This window comes from Trichosurus vulpecula, chromosome 3 (assembly GCF_011100635.1).
Source record: "Trichosurus vulpecula isolate mTriVul1 chromosome 3, mTriVul1.pri, whole genome shotgun sequence".
NCBI classification, from domain to species: domain Eukaryota; kingdom Metazoa; phylum Chordata; class Mammalia; order Diprotodontia; family Phalangeridae; genus Trichosurus; species Trichosurus vulpecula.
Genome location: NC_050575.1, coordinates 253,032,807 through 253,057,453, shown reverse-complemented (window position 1 = coordinate 253,057,453; position 24,647 = coordinate 253,032,807). Strand labels below are relative to the sequence as shown.

Genomic DNA, 24,647 nt, shown 5'->3' with positions numbered 1-24,647 from the left:
TTTATCTAGATCTCTTTTCCCAAATTTTAAGGTTACATTTTCTAAAGAGTGTTCACAATAAAGTTTGTGATAATCCTTCTTACATTTAAATATTTGTGTTTTGATCTTTCTTTTCTATATAGTACCATAATAGCATTTATATAGTTCTTTAAGATTTGCAAAGTGTTTTGTAACTTCATTTTATTCTCACTATAATTCTGGGAAGTAGGTCTATTATTATCTTCATTTTACAGATAAAAATACCGAGACACATTTCTAAAATATATAGAGAACTGATTCAAATTTATAAGAATACAAGTCATTCCCCAGTTGATAAATGATCAAAAGATATGAACAGGCAGTTTTCAGATGAAGAAATTAAAGCTATCTCTAGTCATACGAAAAATGCTCTAAATCACTAATAATTAGACAACTGCAAATCAAAACAACTCTGAGGTACCACATCACACCTATCAGATTGGCAAAAATGGTAAAACAGGAAAATGAGAAATGTTGAAGATGTGGGAAAATTGGAACACTAATGCATTGTTGGTGGAGTTGTGCATTGATCCAACCATTCTGGAGAGCAATTTGGAACTATGCCCAAAGGGCTATAAAACTGTGCATACCATCTTTGACCCAGCAATATCATTTCTATGTCTGTATCCCAAAGAGATCATAAAAATGGGAAAAGGACCCACATGTAAAAAATATTTATAGCAACTCTCTTTGTGGTGGCCAAGAACTGGAAATTGAGGGGATGTCCATCAGTTGGGGAATGGCTGAACAAATTGTGGTATATGGCTGTAATGGAATACTATTGTACCATAAGAAATGATGAGTAGGTGGACTTCAGAAAAACCTGGAAAGACTTACATGAACTGATGCTGAGTGAAGTAAGCAGAACCAGGAGAACATTGTACATAGTAAAAGCAACATTGGGTGATAACTAACTTCTATAGACTTAGCCTTTCTCAGCAGTGCAAGGACCTAAGACAATTCCAAAAGTCTCATGATGGAAAATGCTATCCACATCCAGAAAAAGAAATATAAATGTAGACTGAAGCATACTGTTTTCCCTCTCTCTCTCTCTCTCTCTCTCTCTTTGTTCCTCCCATTGTTTCTAATTCTTCTTTACATCATGACTAACTTGAAAATATGTTTAATATGAAAGTATATGTAGAGCTTAAATCAGATTGCATGTCGTTTTGGGGAGAGAAGAAAAGAGGGGGAGAAAATTTAGAACTCAAAATCTTACGGAAATGAATGTTGAAAACTAAAAATTAATTAATTAAAAAAGTACTGAGACAGAGGTTAAATGACTAACCTAGAATTTGCACAGCTAGTACAAATCTGGATCTGGTTTCAAACTGAGATCCTCCTGTCTCTATGTCCAGCTCTCTATTTAGCCATCTAGCTGCATCTGATCATGTAATCCAATTTTCTTACTGCTAAAAATGCTCTTATATCTAGTGACAGAATATTAACTAAATGTTTATCACGTGTTGCAAAGCCTTTCTCCTTTACAAGGCCTAAAATTAGTCTTGTCTTTGAATTTTATTCAGTGTTTTTTAAAAAAATGTCTCTTATGGATTCCCAAGAAACTGATAATACCTATAATTGTATTCTGATTCATAACTTTCACATTTCATTATTGGGAGTAGATAAGGTTATTAAACAGTGTTTTCAGTCCAGTTAGGACACTGTTCTCTACATTGTTTTGCTTCTTTTATCTCTGTTGATTATTTCCAACTTACCCTTTTTATATCTCATGTGTACCCAGTGGTTTGCATGTCATCTCTCCCTTTAGATTGCGATCAGGGAATATTCTTTTCCTTTCTTTGTATCCACAGTACTTAGCACCAAGCCTGGTACATAGTAGGTGCTTAATAAATGCTAGTTGACCAGACTATTGCATATGTTATATTCCTCCTTTAGATTTTAAGCTCTTTGAGGTCAGGTATTGTTTTGTTTTATTTTTTATATCTCTAGCACAAAAGACAAGTATGGTATGTGATTAAAAGTGTTTGTCAATTTGAATTCACCTTGTGAAATTATCCAGCTTAATTTAAGTTGAAATATTTCTTCTTTTAATTACTATATGGCTTAGGAAAAAATTAATATATGCAAACTAAGTCATAGAATAATTTTACAGTTAGAAGGGACATTATAGATCTGTGAATTCAACTCTTTCATTTTACAAATGAGGAGGCTATAGATCAGTTCCATCTGTGAAAATCAGTGAAGTCTAGTTACATTTTCTTTTCCTCCTGTAGAAGTAAATGACTAGAAGGGAAACCTTGTTCTGATTGAGAAGACAGGGCAAATTGTTCTTAAATGTCTTATTATTTCCATTTTTGTTTTTGCAGCTGTTGGCCTTGCAGCATGCCAAGAACCAGTGCTTCCTAGCAATGGCATCAAAATAGGAGATAGGTACATGGTGAATGATGTTCTCTACTTCCAGTGTGAGCCAGGATACACATTACAGGTACTCTTTTGCAATGCATTCTCATTGGAAAGGCTTATCTCGTGGTCATTAGTTCATTTAACTCCATAGACCCATGGGGCTAAGTGAGCCTGGTAGGTGGATTGTCCTAAATAAACTATTGCTCTTTGACTTTGCTCAATTCTGTAGTTAAAGAATATGCCATAAACATGAGCAGCTGTTCCACCAACATATGCTCTTTGTGATGAGAGAAAATAGGTCAGAGTGTCTACAAGTATTCTAAAAACATTTTTCACTTTCTTTTTTGGTGCTTTTTTGTTTTTATATTCAAACATTTGCAGATTACTTTCACTTTATGGGAGGTCTCTTGTAACGAACTAAAGAAGTTAAGTAAAACTAATAATACATCTAAAAATTCACAGAACATCTCACATCCTTAGCACGTCCTATTAAAAAAAAAACAAATCTTTTTTCTCTTCCTATTATGCCTACCTCATTGAAAAAGAAAAGAAAAGCAAATGTCTTGTTACAAATAGGCTTAGTCAAGCAAAACTAATTCTCCCAGTGGCTATACACAAAAACATATATCTCATTCCACATTTTAAATCCATTACCTCTCTGTGATGAATAGCATTTTTCATCAGTCCTCTGGAACCATGAATGGTTATTGTATTGATCATAGTTTTTATAGCTTTCAAAGTTGTTTATACACCGTTGTTATTGTACAGATTGTTCTCTAGGTTCTGCTCATTTAGCTCTTCATTAGTTAGCAAAGTCCTCAAAGTTATTTTTAGCATATTGACATAATAATATAAACACTTTTCTTGGTTCTGCTCACTTCACTTGGCATCAGTTCATACAAGTTTTCCTACATCTTTTGCAAATAATTTATTTCCTCATTTCTTACGGGACAATAAGAATTCATTGGCACTACTTAATGAATGGTTTAATAGAGTATTCAATTTGTAGTCAGGAAGCCTTTTTTTCTTTTAAATTAATTTATTTTAAGTTTTAAGCATTTCCTTCCACAAGATTTTGAGTTCCAAGTTTTCTCTCCATTTCTCCCCTCCCCCATCCCAACACAGCATGAATTCTGATTACCCCTTTCCCCAATCCACCCTCTCTTCTATCACCCTCCCCCCTTCTCTTATCCCCTTCCCTTCTATTTTCTGTAGGGCAAGATAAATTTCTATACTCCTTTGCTTGTATATCTTATTTCCCAGCTGCATGTAAAAACAATTTTTAACATTCATTTTTAAAACTTCGAGTTCCACATTCTCTCCCTTCCTTCCTCCCCACCCATTCTCATTGAGAAGGCAAGCCATTTGATGTAGGTTATACATGTGTAGTCATGCAAAACACATCCATAACAGTAATGTTGTGAATGACTAACTATATTTTCCTCCACCCTATCTTGCCTCCCATTTATTCTATTCTCTCCTTTGACCTCATCCCACCTTAAAAGTATTTGCTTCTGATTACCTCTCCTCCCCATTTGCCTTCTTTTCTATCATTCCCCCTGCTCCACTGTCCCCTTCCTCCCTACTTTCCTGTAGTGTAAGATAGATTTCCATACCCAAGTGAATGTGTATGTTATTTCCTCCTTTAGCCAAATCTGATGGGAGTAAGGCTCATTCATTCCCTCTCACCTCCCCCCTTGTCCCCTCACTGTCCTCTTTTTTGTGAGATAATTTACCCGATTCTACCTCTCCCTTTCTCCTTTTCCCAGTAAATTCCTCTCTCACCCCTTAATTTTGTATTTTTGATATCATCCCTTTATATTCAACTTACCCTGTGCCCTCTGTCTGTCTCTCTCCATATATATGTATGTATGTATTCACTCCAACTACCCTAATACTGAGAAAGATCTCATTAGTTACAGATATCATCTTTTCATGTAGGAATGTAAACAATTCACCTTTAGTAAGTCCCTTATGATTTCTCTTTATTGTTTATCTTTTCATGAGGAAGCCTTTTTTTTTCCCAAAAACCAGCTCTGGCATTCCCTTTTTGTGGGACAATGCATTTCGTAGAAATTATGGTGTCTGTTTTATAAATAAATAGAAAAATGATTGCCTAGTATAGCCATTTCTCCGTATGATTCAGCCACACTAATAATCTATGCAATAAGATAAAGTTCTGCCTGATGCCAAATTTAAAGCCCATGTTAAGAAAATCAAATGATTTTTCAGTGTCCGTGAAGTTTTTATTCCCTACTTCTAAAACATATTCATACTTAAGATCTATTTTTATGCTCACCATTTTTTCAATGTATTTTTTTTAACAAATAACAATCTCATAGTAACAATCTTAAGTAATTTTAAAGTCGTCTTGTATCAACATTTCCAAAAAAGTTAATTTCACAGTAAAGAAGATAATTATTTGAAAATTAATTGATTAACATTAATTAATAATTCATCTGGCAAAAGAAAAAGTCAAGGCTATCAAAGGGAATAATGAAAACATGAGGGAAAGAGGTTTAGCAGTACTGGATCTTAAACTGTGTTATAAGGCAGTCATGAAAACTGTCTGATACTGGCTAAGAAATAGAAAGGTAGATCAATGGAATAGAATAGACATACAATTTACAGCAGCAAATAAACATAATAATCTTGTATTTGACAAGTGTAAAGACTTAAGATTTGGGGATAAGAATTCATTATTTGGGAAAACTGGAAAGCAGTAGGGCAGTCAATTGGGAGTGGCTGAACAAGTTGTGGTGTATGATTGTGATGGAATACTACTGTGCTATAAGAAATGATCAGCTCAGTGATTTTAGAAGAAATATGGAAAAATTTGCATGAAATAGTGAAGAGTAAAATGAGCAGAAGCAAAAGAACACTGTATAAGGTAACAGCAATATTGTTTTAAGAACTACTTTGAGTGAATAAGTTATTTTGACTATTATAAATACCAAAATTAGGTATAAAGGAGATATGAAGAAAGATACAATCAGTGAAAGAACTGATAACTAGAAGTATGTATAGAATAATTTCATGTCTATCTATCTATCTACCTATTTGTGTCTAACATTAGCCATCTCTAGGGCAGGGAAGGGGGGCCTAGAGGGAGGCGAAAAATTACACAATTTTGTTGTATATTTGAAAGAAATAGCAAGTTGTACATAGTACATTTTCAGTTTCATGTGCAATCATCTTTTTTTTATTGTACTAACAGAAATGCTTCTTTTATTCCATAAATTAAAAAGAAAATTAAAAAAAAAGAAAAAGAAAGTTAATATACACTAGTGCAATTAGTTCTCATTTATCAATCTATTTTGATTGTGTCAAACCCTAGATAAGTACAGGATCTTCTAACTTATGTGCATGACCACTTAAAAGAGATCATCCTAAAAATAATATTCAGGAAAAATTAAACAGATGAGCAATGTCTATTGTCCAAACTGAAAACTATATACAAACCAATAAATAAATGTCCTAGATAACGTTCTTAGATTAGATCTTGAAGGCACCTTGGAGGACATCTAGTTCAACCTCTTGCTTTACAGATGAAAAAAACTGAGGCCCACAGAAGTGAACCTCTTGTTACAGGTAATATAGATAGAAAGTTACAGAGAGCACCCGCTAGGTGGTGCAGTGAATAGAGCACTGGCCCTGGAGTCAGGAGGACCTGAGTTCAAATGCAGCCTCTGACACTTTGCACTTACTAGCAGTATGACCTTGGGCAAGTCACTTAACCCCAATTGCCTTGCCTACCCCTCCAAAAGAAAAGAAAAGAAAATTACAGAGATAGGATTTGAACTGAGGTGCCCTGGCTATAGATCTGGTCTGTTTCTGGATAGAAGAGACCACTGAGGTTCTACTGAGTTTAATTTATTTTATATATATCTGTTGGAGAAAATAATTATAATTTATAGCCATGTGATTATACCAACAGATTGTAAGCCAGAAAAAATGTGCAGTTCACAGAAAGCATATTAGCAGCACATAATAAGACCATGATTGTGGACTTGACCCTGATAAAGTATATTTGCTTTTACTCAATTCCATGACCAAAGAATATATGCTAAAACAAAAGATATTACTGGGGGATGACCCAGTGGAAAGGGTGAAAAAACCTGATTATCTTCCTTATTTAAAAAAAAAAAAACGACTGACTATCTAACTAAGGTCTCATATAGCCTTAATATTCTGAAATGCTATAGTTCTATGATTTCTCATTCCCCTTTTATTCCTATCCCTAAAAGACTATTTCCTCTCATATTTTCTTGTAAAACCCTTGTAAAAGTCACAGGTCAAGGAGTCAGCTGAACTGGACACATCTGTAAAATCTTGTTCAGTTTTTATTTTTATTGCATTCTTACAACATAAAAATACGTACTTGTTATTCTCAATGTGTGCCAATTTGGGGCTTAACTTCACATAACTTTTCAATGTATTTTTCTTTAAATGACATCACAAATGGCTTTTATCAAGGAAAACATCATCATCATGTCTTCTCTTCCTCATCTCTTTTTCCTTTTCTTCCTCTTCACTGTTCTCTGCTCCTCCTTTTTCGTCTCTGCTTTTTTGTTTCCTTTTTCCTCTTCCCCCAAGTTCTTTTAGTTTTCTTTCTCCTCATTCTCTTCAAACCTCTCATTCTCCTCTCCTCACCGTAGTTTTATACATCTTTTCCACTGTTTATATCATTTTAGTTTCTATTAATATGCTTTTTGCAAACTTTTTTTCCCCTTTCATGAGAGAGACTCTCATGTCCTTAGAAAATACATAACAAAGGTTCTTTAGAGACAGTATTTCATGTAACAAATTGTTTAATATGCCATTTAAAGAGAAAGGCCTGTGGACTCACACCTGCAAACCCCAAACAGACTATTTACTAGCTCCGTTGAAATGCAAACTGGGCTATTTTTCCCTTCAACTCAGACTCTGAGTTCACAAGCTGCTGCTTTCATTAGAATGAACATAAAGGATTCTGGGTTTTTCCCCTCTTAATTGCAAACATTTGGGAACTTAACCTTAGAAATTAATGCATTCAAAATGATAACATGTATAAAAATGAAATAAGTTTTATCAGTGAGTCTTATTTTCCTTTCAATATTAGCTTTCACATTAATTTTCTTTTCCTTTTCCTTTTCCTTTTTTTTTTTTGGAATGGACCTGTGATTCCAATCCTGTGGGGAATTCTGGTGTGAAAAATCCTTGTATAGATGTAGATGAGCAACTCATCTGCAACTTAATAGGGCCTTAAAAGGTTAAGTGACTTGCCCGGTCCACATAGTTCACATTTTGCAGAGGCAGGATTTGAAGTATCCTGAGGTCATAACCCTAATACAGACAAGGCCAGGTTTCTATTCATTACATAGCACTACCTTTTCCCATGTCAATGCCTGCAGGAACAAAAAGGGCGTGCAGGGAATATACAGTGTTGTTCATTGGGTTTTAAAGGCCCAAAGGCCCTTTGGTGATATAGGATAAAATATAGATTGAAAACGCGATTCATATCTTCAAATTCATGGAAATGATTTTACCCGATTTTTATAGGATTTGAGTCACTTTTAAGCAAAGAAAAGAATTTGCTTTTCTGTTCTAGAAATGTCATGCTGACTAAATTCTAGTCTTCCTTCAAAAAATGATAGCAGACAGTTGGAACTGATAATATATACATATATACATATATACACATACACATATACATATATGCATATATACATATATATTTAAAACAAGGCCATATGTTGTTTTTGATTTATCCAAGATCTTTAGGTAAAATCATCAGGAACATATGTCCATAGTAAAATCAGTAGCAGAATATGAACTGGATTTGTAATAACTGAGCATTTTATTGTTGTTTTCCAGCAGAGGTCTTTTAAAAGCTTTTGTTCAGCTTGGTCAAGTTATGTGTCTGAAATTCAATGAAAAATGTGTTATATAAGTTTTTTTCTAAGGCAGCCAGCATGTGCCTGGGATTTCACTCAGGGATAATTTATAGTGTAATCTTAGCACATATGTATATGTTTGTTCAATTTTTGCTGAAGCAACCTTAAAAATAAGTTGAGTGTGAGGATTGGAAGGCCAACCTTAGGAAATCTACTTGTCATTGATAACCTCAGTATCCCAACATCCCAACAACAAATATATCTAGGATTATTTAAAATCAATTAAAGATTTATTTTCAACTATTTTTACATGTGACATATGAAAATGCATAAGTAAAATAAGCATTGTAGATAAATTATAGTATAGAGAAAAAAATTAGAACAAAAATAAGTCAATTCAAACAATTGATTGAAACGTAACTGATTTTTTTCCATTACCTTCTCTTTTGTTGTTAAACAGATCATTGACACAAAAGGAAACTTTGCCATTTGATCCTATGCTTAAAGAAAATACTGAATAATCAGTGAAATAGACTTTCCGAAAGCTAACCTAGTTTCATACGCCCAGAGAACTGAGAGAGAGAGAGGAGAGAGGAGAGAGGAGAGAGAGAGAGACAGAGAGAGAGAGAGAGAGAGAGAGAGAGAGACAGAGAGCTAGAGAGACAGAGATAGAAACAAAAACCGAGAGACCTCCATTGATCAGAAGGCATTATATTAGTTTGCAAAGTTGCTTGATTTTACAAGGACCATCAGTCCTAATTTTTCTGACCAAAAAAAAAAAAAAGCTTAGTTCCAATGATTTGTACTCAGAATGTAATTAGTTACTTGCTTTATGCACTGATGAAATACTGACATTTTACCCTTTCAATCAGTTGAGTATCTTAGAATAATTTTTGCTTTCTCAACTGATAATAAATTCAGGCAATGTACCTAATAACTTAGTTTTGTCTAATTAAAATATTCTATCCTAAATAGTAGAAAAATATGTGTAATTGTTTTTTTTTACTTAAAGTTGAAATAAAAGATTCATCTAAGAAACTACAACTGCAATTTCATGGATGGGGGAGGGCTTTTTCTATTTAAATTTTTAACATATTAAATTAATTTTCTTTTAAACAGGGTCGTTCTCATATTTCTTGTATGCCAGGAACAGTTCGACGTTGGAATTATCCATCTCCCCTTTGCATTGGTAAGATTACATATTCTATATTTGATGTAGGAATATGTTCCTAAGAAATCAAACTGAAGAAACCAAATTATAACTCAGAAGGTTATTTAGAATTAGACTCAGAAAATAGATGTTAATAAAATATATATTGTGCGTAAAGCTCTTTTCTAGGCCCTTCCAGGAATATCGAGATTATCAGATGTGTTTCCTGTCTTCAGAGAACTTTACAATACTGTAGAAAAATAAGTCACAAACACAAATTCTTACCACATAAAATATTGAATGAGTATATAACAAAAATGTGATGTGAGGTCCAATGAAGTTTATTACTGATAAGAAGATAAAGATAGCCTTTGAATTAGGTTTCAGAGGATGACTGAAAATTCAATAAGTAAAGGAGGAGGGAAATCCCACACACAGGGAATAATGTGAGCAAAGGCCTGCAGGCAGTAATATACTTTCCATTCATCTCTTATTCATTTTAAAATCTTTAGCTTCTTCCATTGTCAGGTCAAGCATTCCCTTTTACATGAAGCCTTTTCTGATTCACCCAACTACTAGGCCCTTCCTTCCTGAATCTATCTAGTATTTATTCTGGATATATTCTCTATATAGTTTCTATATACTTATAGACATATATTGTATCTTCCTTGATAGAATGTAAGCTCCTTGAATGTCAGGCACCTAATTTATCTGAAGTGGCAGATCCTAAGTGAAAACTTTCTTAATCCTCTCAGTTAATAGTTTTTTTTTCTTTCCTTAAATTATTATATATTGGCTTGTCTGGTGTCTTTGTTTGTTTGGGTTTTTTTGTTTTGTTTTTGTTTTTTTAAGTAACTCCCTAGTGGAATTTATACTCTGTGGAGCCAGGAAATGTTTTTCAATGAAATAGAGGCAATAAAAATGTATTAAGTACCTACTGTATTTAATAAATAGTTATTAAAAAGAAGTGAATTGAATTAATCACTATGATACCTAAGAATGATTATTTGATCACTGATGGAGAAGATAGAGTGTGGAAGTGATAACACTTGAGGCAGAAAGATGAGTAGTTTAATATATTCTCCATAATAAAAGATGATGTTACACTTCATTCTGTTTATGAATGTCTTTATTCTTACATCTTTAACATTTTTTTCTGAGTAGGAATAAACTACCTGTCCTATATCTGGACCAAAAAATAGAATAGCTAAAAGAGTCTGAATAGAATATATTATATACGTACATACATATAAATATATGTATATATAAATATATTATATATGTATGTACAGAGAGAAAGAGAGAGAGAGAGAGAGAGAGAGAGAGAGAGAGAGAGAGTGAGTGAGTATTGGAATGGAGAGGGGCGTGATGGAAAAGATAACAAAAAGGTAGAAATGACAAGACTTAACTTATTTAATGAGTGGAGAGAACATGTTTCAAGAACTATCAATGGACTCCAAGGTTATGAACCTGGGTGATTGGGATGATTGATGCTTCCATTAGCATTGTAGGCTACTAGAGCGATGAACACTTGGAAAGATCTAGTACTTTTCCCCACTTTTCTACAGTTTCTCAAAACAAAACCAAAAACAAAAAAACATTTCCTCTGAGGATTTTTTTCTTGCTTTACAACAAGCATAGGAAGAGGATCATTATATTTATTTAAATTTACATTTTAAAAAAATTATATTTGGGAACCAGAACACCTAATTGACTTGTTAATTTCAAAATGGAAACACTTTCCAACATTCCTAGATTTTAATTCAACTTTCAAATTTCATAAAAAAGCTGTAGTTTGGTTGCTATATACACTTAATGTCAAAGCAAATTTGATTTTCATGAATGTTTATTTAAATGCACTGTGCACTAGCAAATTATAGTTTTGGGATAATCATCTTTGATGAAAACCATTTGCTCATAACACCTACAGCATATAGAAACGTTATAGAAGCTGAGAATGTTAAGTGATTGCAATTCTGGATATAAGACATGTGATGATTCATGGGAAAGCTAACAAATGTTAGTCTACACCGTGAGTCACCAATATATAGTAAGGGAAAGCACCTACTTAGTACTTATTTTTATATCAACTACCTCACAGAATGGTTGTGAGCATAAAATGAGATTATAAATGCAAAGCCTTTTGCAAATCTTGAAGTGCTACATATAAATGTGAGCAAATATTATCGTCATATACTTTTGGCCTATGCTCATCATACAAACAGATTTAGAACTGAAAGGGGCATTAGGTATCATTTATTTCAAATGTCCCACATTTTACATATATGGAAACCAAAGCTAAAAGAGGTTAAACGACTTGCCCAAGGTGATCCAGGTCCTTTGACCTTAATTCTACACCTTTTTCCACTGCTACATGAATGTTGCACAGCAAGATGAACATGTCCTAAGAAATACTTCTTCTTGCCCTGGGTACATGTTAAAATCAAGTCTTCCAAATCCTTTATTCACTTCCTTGATGAAAATCTGTGAGCCATCATTCAACAGAGTTATAAATTTGTCTCTTTCACTTATAGTGAGAATACCACTGTGGATATGTATATGCCTGTGCTTGTATAATGTGTGTATGTATATGTATATACACATATGCATGTGTGCACATACACATAGATACATACATTTGCATGTAATAGATACATGTATGCATTCATACAAAGTAGTTAAATGCAAGGTAGTTTGGAAGCGAGGGTACTAGCAGTTGAATGGTTAGGAAAAGCTTTATGCAAAAGATGGCAGCTCAAAGTGGAAGCTCAAAGGAAGAGATAGACTCTAAGAGGTATAGATAAGAAAGGAAAACATTCCAAGGTGAGGGCCAATGGCAAGGTAAATGGAGTGTCTTGAGTAAGGAACAGAAGAATTCCAGTTTGGCTGAGTTGCAGAGTGAGGGAGTTGTGCCCAGTGAGGGTATAAAGGCATGTTAAGGTCAGGTTGTATAGGACTTCAGATGCTTAACAGGTGACTATATTTTATTCTAAAAGTAATAGAAAACCACTAGAACTGGTTGTTCAGGACTTCTGTGTCACACAGTTCATAGAATGCTAGACTTGGAGTCAGAGTGACCTGAGTTCAAATCCTTCCTCAGACAAATAGTAGCTGTAAGACCCTGGCCAAGTCACTTAATCTTTTTCAGTCCTGGTTTACTTATCTGTATAATGGAGATAGTAATACCACTTACCTGGCAAGGTTGTAGGAAGAACAAATGAAATAACACATTAATAGTGCTTCTTCAACTTCAAATACTATATAAATATGAGCTGTTATTGTTGTTGTGCTTCTTGTGGGAATCATATAGTTAAATCTGCACTTAAGGAAATTTATTTGACAGCTGTGTGTAGAATGGCTGAGAGTAGGTAGAGACTTGAGGAAGGTAGACCAATTAAGAGGCTGCTAAAATAATTAGAAAAAAAGACTTGATAAGGGCCTGAACTGGGGGTAGCTGTGTGAATGGAGCAAAAGAGTCAGATATGAAAAAGGTTCTAATTTGGAAATTGATTGAATAGTTATCAGAGCAGTTGATAATTAGTGATTTGTGGTTTGATTTGTAAACAAACTCCTTCCTTCAATGCAGATTAGCAGCTATTCTGCAAATTATGGTTTTAAAGAGCTGACTAGGGCATTAAGAGATTAAGTTGCTCACCCGAGGTCACCAAGCTAATAGGGGTCAGAGTTTGGACTTGAACCCTGATCTCGTCTCTAATGCTGGCTCTCTATCCACTCTGTCGTCCTAGCATTCATTAGATAGAGTTTATCACATTGCCACATTTAATGCTACATGAATCCTACTTTTAAAAAGAATCTCTTATACGTAGTGTATCATATAAGTTTTATTTATGTTATGTCATGTCATATGTATCATGTCATATTACTTGTTTAGGCATAAAATAATATTAAAAATTATTAACCAAATATAGTTAACGCAAAGCAAAATCTTAAGCCCTTTACAGATACATGTTAGAGATAAAGGAGAGAGAATACTCTCCCAAATGTCAGAAGAAATTTAAATCCTACCTTTGTCACTACTTGTATAACCTTAGGCAAATCACATAACATCATCTGTAAAATGAGATGGTGAGATTAAATGATCCTATGTTCTTAAGAACTCTGCCAATAGCTGCTTTTTACATAGGGGTAGAAAAAGTTGTTATCAGATATCTATGTCAGGAAAAATATGAGCCTATCACAAAATGAGGATCAGTGTTGGACAGCTCATGTCATTCACTGGCATTTACACAATATGAAGATATCTAGATGAAGAATCCCAGTATATTAAGTGTATCCCATTTGAAGGGAGGATGAACAGGCATTGTTTTTATAGATCTATGTATCTATACATATTTATTACCTTCTTTCTATATTATAAAATCATTTAGGCAAGAATTATGTCCCATGTATATTTGCTTTCCCAACTGTGGCTAGCAAATTGCCTTGTGCATAATGTACACTAAAACATTTGATGATGTCAATCAACATTAACTTATTAAGTGCCTGTCATGTGCCAGGTACTTTACTAGGCACTAAGGGTACAAAGACAAAATGAAAATTCCTGACCTCAGGAGCTTATACAGTAGAAAGTGAATGTTTTAATTTTTAATGTAGTCATTCTCAAAAATTCTATGCTCATTTCTGTTATGAACAAATTAGAGCACTATGCAAATATAAGCATGTTGTTAGTGTTATTATCATATGGCTATAGCTCAAAACAGTTTCTCTTTAAAGCCATTCTATGAATAAGAAAATAAAATTAATCTTTGTCTTTTTAATGATAATTTAAAAAGGATGCTACCCAACTTTGTTAAGGATATTTGCCAGTATAATGCCAAATGAGACTTTTAGCTAGTTCCAGAAATTAAACACAGCTTTACGGAATGAAATTTTATCGTTATTGAGGATACTCCAAAGATCATCCTACAGGCTCTGAAGGCATTTCCAAAAGAGGGTATTCAAAATGGTTTTGATCTATGGTGGCATTCTTTTAATATGTTTGCAACTTCTAGGTATTTGCGCTGAAAGAGGCAACCTGTATGTATATATACGTACATACATACATACATACATATATATTTGTGTACATACATACACATATATATTTGTGTACATACATACATATACATACATATATATATGTATATATATATATATATGTCCTACCATTCTTTTTTTAAAAATAATCACTTTGTGTGGCTCTAAAAACATAAGCAAATAAGTGAACAAGAGAGACCGATATTTATAGTCTAGCCTACTACCCAAACTAGTCTCCTGAGGGAGAAAGTAGTATGGATCACCACTTTTTTCATGACTACCTGAATTCCAGTGGATTTAGGTTGATCTGTAGTCCCACCTGTGGGGATTCTTCTTCCATTGGTGTGAATCATGCCATTCCATCAGCTTTTGTATAGTCTATAGCCCATGCTTGGAATGCTACCTCTTCGTCTCTGCTCCTTAGAATCTCTCATTTTCTTTAAAGCTAACTCCAGTTACCACTTCCTAATTCCCCTAATTTAGGAAGCTTCTAATCCCCCAACCTTTAAAGTAATTATGTTTATTTTATATATTTATACAGACATACGTATGTATACACACGCGTGTGTGTTGTTTCTCCTGATCAAATGTAAACTCCTTGAGGGAACAGATTGTTTCATTTTTTTTCCTTTGGATCTCGATTGTTGAGTCCAATTGCTGGAATATAGTAAGCATTTAATAAATACTTATTGATTGATTTCAATCTAGTCATAGCTTTTTATCCTTGCTATTTTATGCATGTCTTTCTGTTGAAGGCCTCTGTAGAGGATCCAACAAATGTTTGATCTAACCTTTCTTTGTCTCTTTTAATATTTTATGGATGCTGCTAGAGTAATTTGACTTTTCGCTTTTTGCCCCTCGTTTATGATATGTGACTAGACCATTTCCTTTTCTGTTCATGAACAAACTTGAGGATATCTTTCATGACAATTCTCAGACTTTTGCTGATTAAGACATCAAGTGGTATAGCTGTGAATTATCAAAGCCAACCAGTCTCTGAATTCCAAAATACAGGCAAATTGAAATTTCAACTCTACTACTTAGCAATGAAAATTCACCTGTCGTTTTTGACATTTTTAATGCTTGTCTATATTTAGTGTAATATAGTAAGATATATTGCTGAAAGTATTCTTGAAAAGAGTGATGCACAGATAATCCACAAAACTGGATATCACTTTCCATTCAACAGCAAAATGTGGTGGAACACTGAACAGCATGACTGGAGTGATCTTGAGTCCAGGTTTTCCTGGCGCTTACCCTAACAATTTAGATTGCACCTGGAAGATCTCTTTGCCTATTGGTTATGGTAAGTAAAAATATTTTATTTCAATGGGATAAAATTCAATTTTTTGACTTCTAAAATCTAAAACTGGAAAGAAAAATATACCTTATGCCTTTGTCTTTTCAATCAAAAATTAAAATGAAGCTTTAACATAACCTTTTAAATATTCAGGAAATACATTAGTTAAAAAAGCAGTTTGAATCCTTTGAATGATGGAGACAGATAAATATAAACTGCAGTATTTCTTTCTAAAATATATTTTTATTTATTTCATTTAATATTTCCAATTACATGTGAAAATTAACAATATAAACTCTTTCAATTATTTCTTTAAAATATAGGTAAAGTATTTCTCCAGTATTTTTTCTAATCTACTGTGTAATAACCCTATCCCAAAAGAAAATAAAAGTTGGTGTAATGAATCCATGTTGACTTTTTGGGATCACTATTGCCTTTTTAGATGCCTATTAGTTATCCCTTTAACAATACATTCTAGAATATTTGTCACAAATTAAAGTCAAACTGAATAGTTTATAGTTTACAGACTCCCTCCTTTCCACCCCCCTTTAAAAATGGTACATTTGTATTTTTTTCATCTGATGACACTTCTATTCCCCAAATCTTTCAAAGAGCACTAAAAGTTGTTTAGACACTTTCCAAGGTTTTTCTAGCTCTGAAATATGACTTTAAGTAGGTGAAGCATTTCTCATTCATTTCTATCTCCCTTTTCTATCCTGTATTACTCACTTTCACTTTCACTTTCACTCCCTTAAGGTGTGTACTGTTCTTTTGCTACCTGGTTCCCTTCTGTCAGAAAGTAAAGAGATCTGGTAAACTGAATCTCAATAAGATGTCTATTGTCTGATCAGGCTAGGAGTGTGTCCTAAAAATAAAATTTTATTTTATTGAGTAACAAAATATTTATGAACTCAGATATTCTGTAGTCTAATATAAAAACAATAATATAGTGCCAGTAAGATAATGAAAAAAGATTGTCAAGAAAGAGAGTATGACAAAGAGGTTGTTTCTAATAAGTAAGTAAATCCATAAAGAAGTGGTGTGCCAGTGCTAAAAGTGTTATTACTCTTTTTTTTTGTTTTGTTTTTATAGTCCTATCAGCAGTTTAATGGTATACCTTTTCCACATGTGTTTTTCTGCAACCTCACCAATTTTTAATTTTGTTCTTTTTTTAAACTAGTAATTTATTTTTAAACTGTTAATATTTTATTTCCCCAATTATATGTAGAAACAATTTTCAACATTCATTTTAAAAATTGAATTCTGAATTCTCTCCATTCCTCCCTTCCCACCTCCCTCATTGAAAAGGTAAGCAATTTGATATAGGTTATACATGTTCAATCGTGCAAAACATATTTCAATATTAGTCATCTTGTTAAATAAAACATAAAACAAAATAAAAACCCAAGAAAAATAAAAAAACCATAAAAGCAGTGTAGTTTGATCTGTATCCATAGTCCATCAGTTCTTTCTCTAAGGAGGGACATCATTTTTCATAAGTCCTTTAGAGTTGTCTTGGATCATTGTATTGCTGAGAACAACAGCAAGTCATTCACAGTTGATCATCTTAATGTATTGCTGTTACTGTGTACAATTTTCTCCTGGTTGTACTTGTTTCACTTCGCATCAGTTCATGTTAAGTCTTTCTAGGTTTTTCTGAGCAGTCATCATTTCTTACATCACAATAATATTCCTTCTCAATCATATACCACAAATTGTTCAACCATCCCCCAATTGATGGACATCTGTTACAATTCGGCTAGCAGCTACTGTAGGGGGTGAAAGACCAACACAAGCCCAACAACAAAAATGCTGCCAGCACAGGTTCTTTTGGTCTGCTTTACTAAGGAAAGCAATGTTAAGGGGTTAACAATCTTATTTCAATCCAACATACAAATGTCAGTCACTTAGTTTAAGGGAAAAAGCCAGCACCCTGAACTTCAGAGCAAGTATAAACAAATTACAAACATCAACAGACAGACCTTGTCTGATTCAAATCTCAATGCACAGTTACCAGGGTTTAACAAAGTCCCAACATCTGGGTTTACAAGCTGCAGGGCTCTCTTCCAGTGAGTGAGAGCCCCAAGCAAATATCTCTGTTCTCTCTTTTTATATAGTCTTTGGACATCATCAAACATCATCTGAGCAACCAGAACTTAGGCCCATACTATTGGCTCTGGTCTTAGCAACTACCCTTAGGACCCTGAGGGCTTCACGCCCACATGGGCTTAGCACCTAGTAATTAGAGGTTTGGGCCTGGGGTTTAGTACCTAGTTAGACTCAATCAAAGGGACTTAATTAATTTATCATTAGGGGCAGCTAGGTGGCACAGTGAGTAGAGCACCTGTCCTGAAGTCAGGAGGACCTGAGTTCAAATCCATCCTCAGATACTTGACACACTTACTGGCTGTGTGACCTTGGGAAAGTCCCTTAACTCCAGTTGCCCTGCCTTCCTCCCTCCAAAAAGAAAAAAAATTAATAAAAAAATTAATTTATCATTCTAAAACAGTAAAAAAATCCCCAACTTAATTGATATTGCAACATCCCCTCAATTTTTAATTCTTTGCTACTAGAAAAGAGCTGCCATAAATATTTTGGCATAGTTCCACATTATTCTACATAATGGTTGTATCATTTCTCAACTCTGCAACAGTGCATTTTTTTCATATGGCTGTAGATAACTTTTATTACTTCATCTGAAAACTGTTGATATCTTTTGATCATTTATCTGTTGGGAGATGGCTCTTATTTTTATAAGTTTGACTTATTTCCTCTATATATTTGAGAAATGAGGCCTTTATCAGAGATAGTTGCTTCAAATTTTTTTTCACAGTTATAATTGCTAACTTTATTTCTCTCCATCCTATTTCCCCCCATTTATTCTATTATCTTTCTCCTTCCAACCTGTCCCTCCTCAAAAGTATTTTCCTTGTGACTATTGCCTCCCCCAATGCACTTCCCTTCTGTAAGGACTACCCCACTCCCCCTTCTCTTATCCTCTTCCCTTCCTACTTTCCTGTCTGGTAAGATAGATTTCTATACCCAATTAAAAATGCACGTTTTTACCTCTTTGAGCCAATTTGGATGAAAGTAAGGTTCAAGTATTCTCCACCACCCTCACCCCTCTCCCATATTCCCCTGTACTGTAATAGCACTTTCTTGCCTTTTTTATGTGAGATAATTTACCCCATTCTGCCTCTCCATTTGCCTTTCTCCCACTACATTCTTTTTTCTCACCTTTAATTTTATTTTTAAAGATATCATACCATTGTATTCAAATCACACCTGTGACCTCTGTCTATACATACTCCTTCTAACTTCCCTAGTAATGAGAAAGTTCTTATGAGTTATAGGTATCATCTTCCCATGTAAGCATATAAATAGTTTAACCTTATTCAGTCCCTTAAGATTTCCCTTTCCTGTTTACCTTTTTATGCTTCTCTTGCATCTTGCATTTGGAAGTCAAATTTTCTATTTAGCTCTAGTCTTTGAATTTGTTATGCAAGAAGCCAATTTTGCTTTTGGTACTCATTTTCATCATAACATGTAGTGGTTATGATTGGTTTTCCATTTCCCATTTAGGGGATTTGTAATAGATATTTTGACTATATCTTTTTTTTGAGATTTTTTATTTTTTAGTTTACAACACTCAGTTCTGCATGATTTTGAGTTCCAGATTTTATTTCCCCCCCACCCCTGCCATCCCCAAGATGTCATGGAATCCGAAGTATCTTCTACATATAACTTCACATTGAAGTTATTTACACAGTAGTCAAGTTGTAAAGAAGAATTATTACCAATGGAATGAACCATGAGAAAGAAGAAACACAACAAAACAAAACAAAACAAAAAACCCAAAAACAAAAAGAGAGAAAAAAAAAGCAAAAAAAGGAGAGTAAACAGTTTGCCTCAATCTGCATTCAGTCTCCATAGTTCTGTCTCTGGATGCAGATAGCTCTCTCCCTCATGAGTCCTTTGGAGTTTTCTTTGAACCTTGTATTGCTGAGAAGAGTGAAGTTTATCAAGGTTAGTCATCACAGAATCCATATATTTGTGATTATGTATAATGTTCTCCTAGTTCTGCTCCACTCACTCAGCATTATATCATGTAGGTTTCTCCAGGTTATTATGAAAGTCCGTATCTTCCCTATTTCTTATAGCACAATAGTATTCCATTACATTCATATACCACAACTTGTTCAGCCATTCCCCAATTGATGGGCATCCCCTTGATTTCCAATTCTTTGCTACTACAAAAAGAGCCACAATAAATATTTTTGTACATATGGGTCCTTTTCCCACTTGTGTGATCTCTTTGGGATACAACCCTAGAAGTGGTATTGCTGGGTCAAAGGGTATGAACATTTTTATAGCCCTTTGGGCATAGTTCCAAATTGCTCTCCAGAATGGCTGAATCAGTTCGCAACTCCACCAGCAGTGTAACAATGTTCCAATTTTCCCACATCTTCTCCAGCATTTATCATTTTCCTGTTTCTTCATTTTAGCCAATCTGACAGGAAAGATGTGGTTCTAAGAGTTGTTTTGATTTGCATTTCTCTAATCAGTAGTGATTTTCGAGCATTTTTTCATATGTGTATAGATATCTTAAATTTCTTCCTCTGAAAACTGCCTGTTCATATCCTTTGACCATTTCTCAATTGGAGAATGACTTGTGTTCGTATAAATTTGGCTCAGTTCCCTGTATATGGTAGAGATGAAGCTTTTATCAGAGACACAAGTTGTAAAGATTTTCTCCCAATTTTCTGCTTCCCTCCTAATCTTTGTTGCATTGGCTTTTTTATACAAAAACTTTTCAATTTAACATAATCAAAATTATCCATTTTGCATTTTGTAATGCTCTCTATCTCTTGCTGTGTCATGAATTCTTTCCTTTCCCATAAATCTGATAGGTAAACTATTCTTTGCTCTCCCAAATTACTTATAGTATCAGCCTTTAATGCTAAATCATGAACCCATTTTGACTTTATTTTGGTATATGGTGTAAGACAGTCATCTATTGCCCAGTTTCTGCCCTACCATTTTCCAATTTTCCTAGCAGTTTTTGTGAAATAGTGAATTCTTAGCCCAGAAGCTGGCCTCTTTGGGTTTATCAAAGAGTAGATTGCTATAGTCATTGACTACTGTGTCTTATGTAGCTAACCTATTCCACTGATCTACCACGCTGTTTCTTAGCCAGTACCAGGTAGTTTTGATGACTGCTGCTTTATAGTACAGTTTAATATCTGGTATGGCTAGGCCACCTTCCCTAGTATTTCTTTTTCATTAATTCCCTAGATATTCTAGACCTCTTGTTCTTCCAGATGAACTTTGTTACTATTATATTCAGCTCTGTAAAATAATTTTTTGGTAGCTCGAAGGGTATGGCATTGAATAAATAAATTAATTTAGCTAAAATTTTCATTTTTATTATATTAGCTTGGCCTAACCATGAGCAACTGATATTTTTCCATTTGTTTAGATCTGACTTTATTTGTGTGAAAAATGTTTCATAATTATGTTCACATAGGCCTTAGGTTTGTCTTGACAGATAGATTCCCAAATATTTTATAGTGTCTACAGTAACTTTAAATGAAATTTCTCTTTCTATATCTTGCTGTTGGGCTTTGTCAGTAATGTATAGGAATGCTGAGGATTTATGTGGGTTTATTTTATATCCTGCAACTTTGCTAAAGTTGTTTATTATTTCAAGTAGTTTTTTACTTGATTCTCTAGGCTTCTATAAGTAAATCATCATATCATCTGCAAAAAGTGATAATCTAGTTTTTTCTTTGCCTATTCTAATTCCTTCAATTTCTTCTTCTTCTCTTATTGGTAAAGCTAACATTTCTAGTACCAAATTGAATAATAGGGGTGATAATGGACATCCTTGTTTCACCCTTGATCTTATTGGGAATGCATCTAGCTTATCCCCATTACAAATAATGCTTGTTGATGGTTTTAGGTAGATGTTATTTATAGTTTTAAGGACGCCTCCATTTATTCTTGACAGTATCTTATGTTGCCAGGAATTGACCTCAATATTTTCAGCCCCTCATTACTTTGCTTTTGATCTCCTCCTTGGATTTGGAGTTCTGAAACTAAGTATGTGTTATATCTTGCTAAGACTGCATCTGCATGTACTCAGAATGAGCTCCAGCTTACCTTTGCATTTTAAGACATTTTTGCAGAATTTTGTTTTTATTCAAAAGGTGAATGAAAATGATCTGAATATGCTAATGTATAGTTTGACATTCTAGTTGCTGCTACAAACTAGTATCAAGTTTATAAATTTTGCCCTGTTACATTTCCATTTTGTGGAAAAGGAGAAATAAGTCAATGGTTGAAGGAGATTTTTTGAATAGATTCCCAAAGTAATAAAGTGTTAGGACTAGAAGGGACCATAGTGATAATCTAGTTCAACATTCTAATTTTACAGATAAGGAAACTGAGGGCTAAGGAGGTAATGTTACAGAAACATAGACAACAATAATTGGAGGAACCTCATTTGCAGTCTAGTACAACTGACATATAAAAGGAATTTCCATTATAATACTTCTAGGAAGTGGTCATCCAGGCTGTGCTGATGAAGAAGATTGTTCTCTAAAGACCTCTAAGGAGAGGGTGACCATCATTTTGAATCAGCCCTGTTCAGTTTGTTCCCAAATTGCTCTAAGGTTATGCAGCTAGTTAGTAGTAGAACTAGGATTTAAATATAGGCTTTTATGCTCCAAAAGGCAATACCTTTCATATCAATATGCACCAGACCGTTGCAGTGCTTATTAACATGACATTTTAAGATTCAAATATATTGTTTTTAAAGCTTTCTGCTTCTCATTACAACATTACTTCTCTGTATTTTTGTAACATCAATGCTACTTGCTGCTGCTGTGGCTAAGTAAGACCAATAATACCAGCACACAGGAGGACTGCTAGCACCGGTTATTTGATCTGCTTTTCTAAGGAAAGCAACTTTAAGGGGTTAACAGTCTTACTTTAATTAAACATACATATATTGTTCACTTAGTTCAGGGGGAAAAGTCAGCACAGTGTTGTGCTGATATTACCTAGTAGTTACGAAGTGAGGAATCCAAGAGAACTCATATTACTGTCTCATTAGCACCCTGAACTTCAGAGCAACTACAAACAGATCAACATTTCTGTCTAACCAAATCACAACCCATAGTTACCAGAGAAGCACCAATGAGTGATCCCCAAACAAAATGCTAACTTCAGAGTATATATATACCTGTTCAGAGTCAGAGCACTTTACCCCTCTCCAGAGCTTCACCCTTCTCCAGGGTTTCACACCTCTTGTGACCTAATTAGCAAAAAGGGTGTGGGCCTTTCTACAAACAAAGGCAAGACTCAATCAAAGGCATTCATTGCTTTAGTGCTGGGAAGCACTCCAAAACAGAAGACAACACAAAGTCCCACTTTGCTTGCCCTCACAGTTCTCCCTTGGCATCTAAGTGGGGCAGTGGATGGAGTACTGGGCCTTAGTTCAGGAAAACCTGAATTTAATATGGACTTGGCCTAAGATACTTACTAGCCATATGACCCTGGGCAAGTCACTTAACTTCTCTTTGTCTCAGTTTCCTTAACTGTTAAAAGGGGATAATAATATGACCTACCTCCTAGGGTTGTTTTGGGGATTGTAAGTGGTTATATTGTAAAGCACTTAACACAGTGCCTGACACATGGACACTTAATAAATGCTTGTTTCCTTTCTTCTCTTGAAATTCTTCTCTCATACTGACAAGACATTAGATTTTCATTGTCCTGCATTGGCACAGTGGCTGCTTTTACTGTTAACTCAGTATGACCACAATTACGGTTGTTGGTCTTTCCATGGGACAGAGAAGAATCACTAGATATATTTCAGTTATTCAGCTGACTCCGTATTTTGGAAGTTCTTGTTGTGGTGGCAGTGATTACTCCAAATTGAATTTGATTCTCTGAAGCTGGTCATTTGTTACTGACAAAATTCTTTTCTTAGTGATGTGGGGTATGTTATGCTACCAAAAAAGAAAAAGAAAAGAAAAGAGAGACAAAAGAAAAAGAAAGAAAAAACATAAAAAAGAAGAAACTGTGTTTTTAGTTTGGCAATAGATGGGTTGGGTGAAAAGGATACTGGATGGATTTGATATAAGAATACACTGTTGTAAGTGGTCATCTACTTTTTCTGTCATGCACAGTGTTGTGACTAATATTACCTAGTAGTTAAGAAGTGAGGAATCCAAGAGAACTCATATTACTGTCTTATTTAATACTTTCATCCTTTTTTTCTGAGCACAAACATTTGTTGAAATTGAGAAAAATCACCTGTTATTGATAGCTGTTGAGCAAAGAGCATGCTTTGACATAAGAAGACTTTATGTCCCATACACATTCTGAAAGGTAGTCTGTAGAACATTGAACTAAATTGAATGGAATAGAATTGAACTAAATTGTAAAGAATAGTTCCAGAAGTACATAATACATATAAATATATATATATATATATAAAATGCTATGTACACATATATGAAAATTGCACAAATACTATACACACATATGAATGTTGTACTTACTCATGTGATATTTTATGACCAACTGAAAACTCTAGAATTTAGGCAGTGTGCTCATTTCTATTTGACTAATTACTCATTTGTCCATTGAAAAATTCACAGTTTGTGAAATGTAAAACCAATTCAAAGTAATGTTGATTTTTAGGAGTCTTTTTTCCCCTTCATTATGATAATGATTATTGGAATTGAGCAATGATTTTCCCCTTCCCTTTTCTTTTCTTTGCCTTCATCTCGGGCCACTGGACACTAAAGGAAGATATTTCATCTTCCTTTCATCTTTTCTTAATGTTTAATATAATTGATTTAATATAAACTAGTTTTAACGTGAAAAA

At 34.0% G+C, this 24,647-nt stretch overlaps 1 protein-coding gene across 1 annotated transcript in view; it reads left to right on the top strand.

The window, feature by feature from the left end:
• Positions 1-24,647, top strand: part of LOC118843733 (CUB and sushi domain-containing protein 1-like) — a 2,679,416-nt gene that overhangs the window by 2,331,499 nt on the left and 323,270 nt on the right. Inside the window, 3 exon segments of the mRNA XM_036751485.1 lie at positions 2,349-2,467; positions 9,381-9,450; positions 15,638-15,754. Of these exon segments, the coding sequence (XP_036607380.1) occupies positions 2,349-2,467; positions 9,381-9,450; positions 15,638-15,754 (306 nt within the window).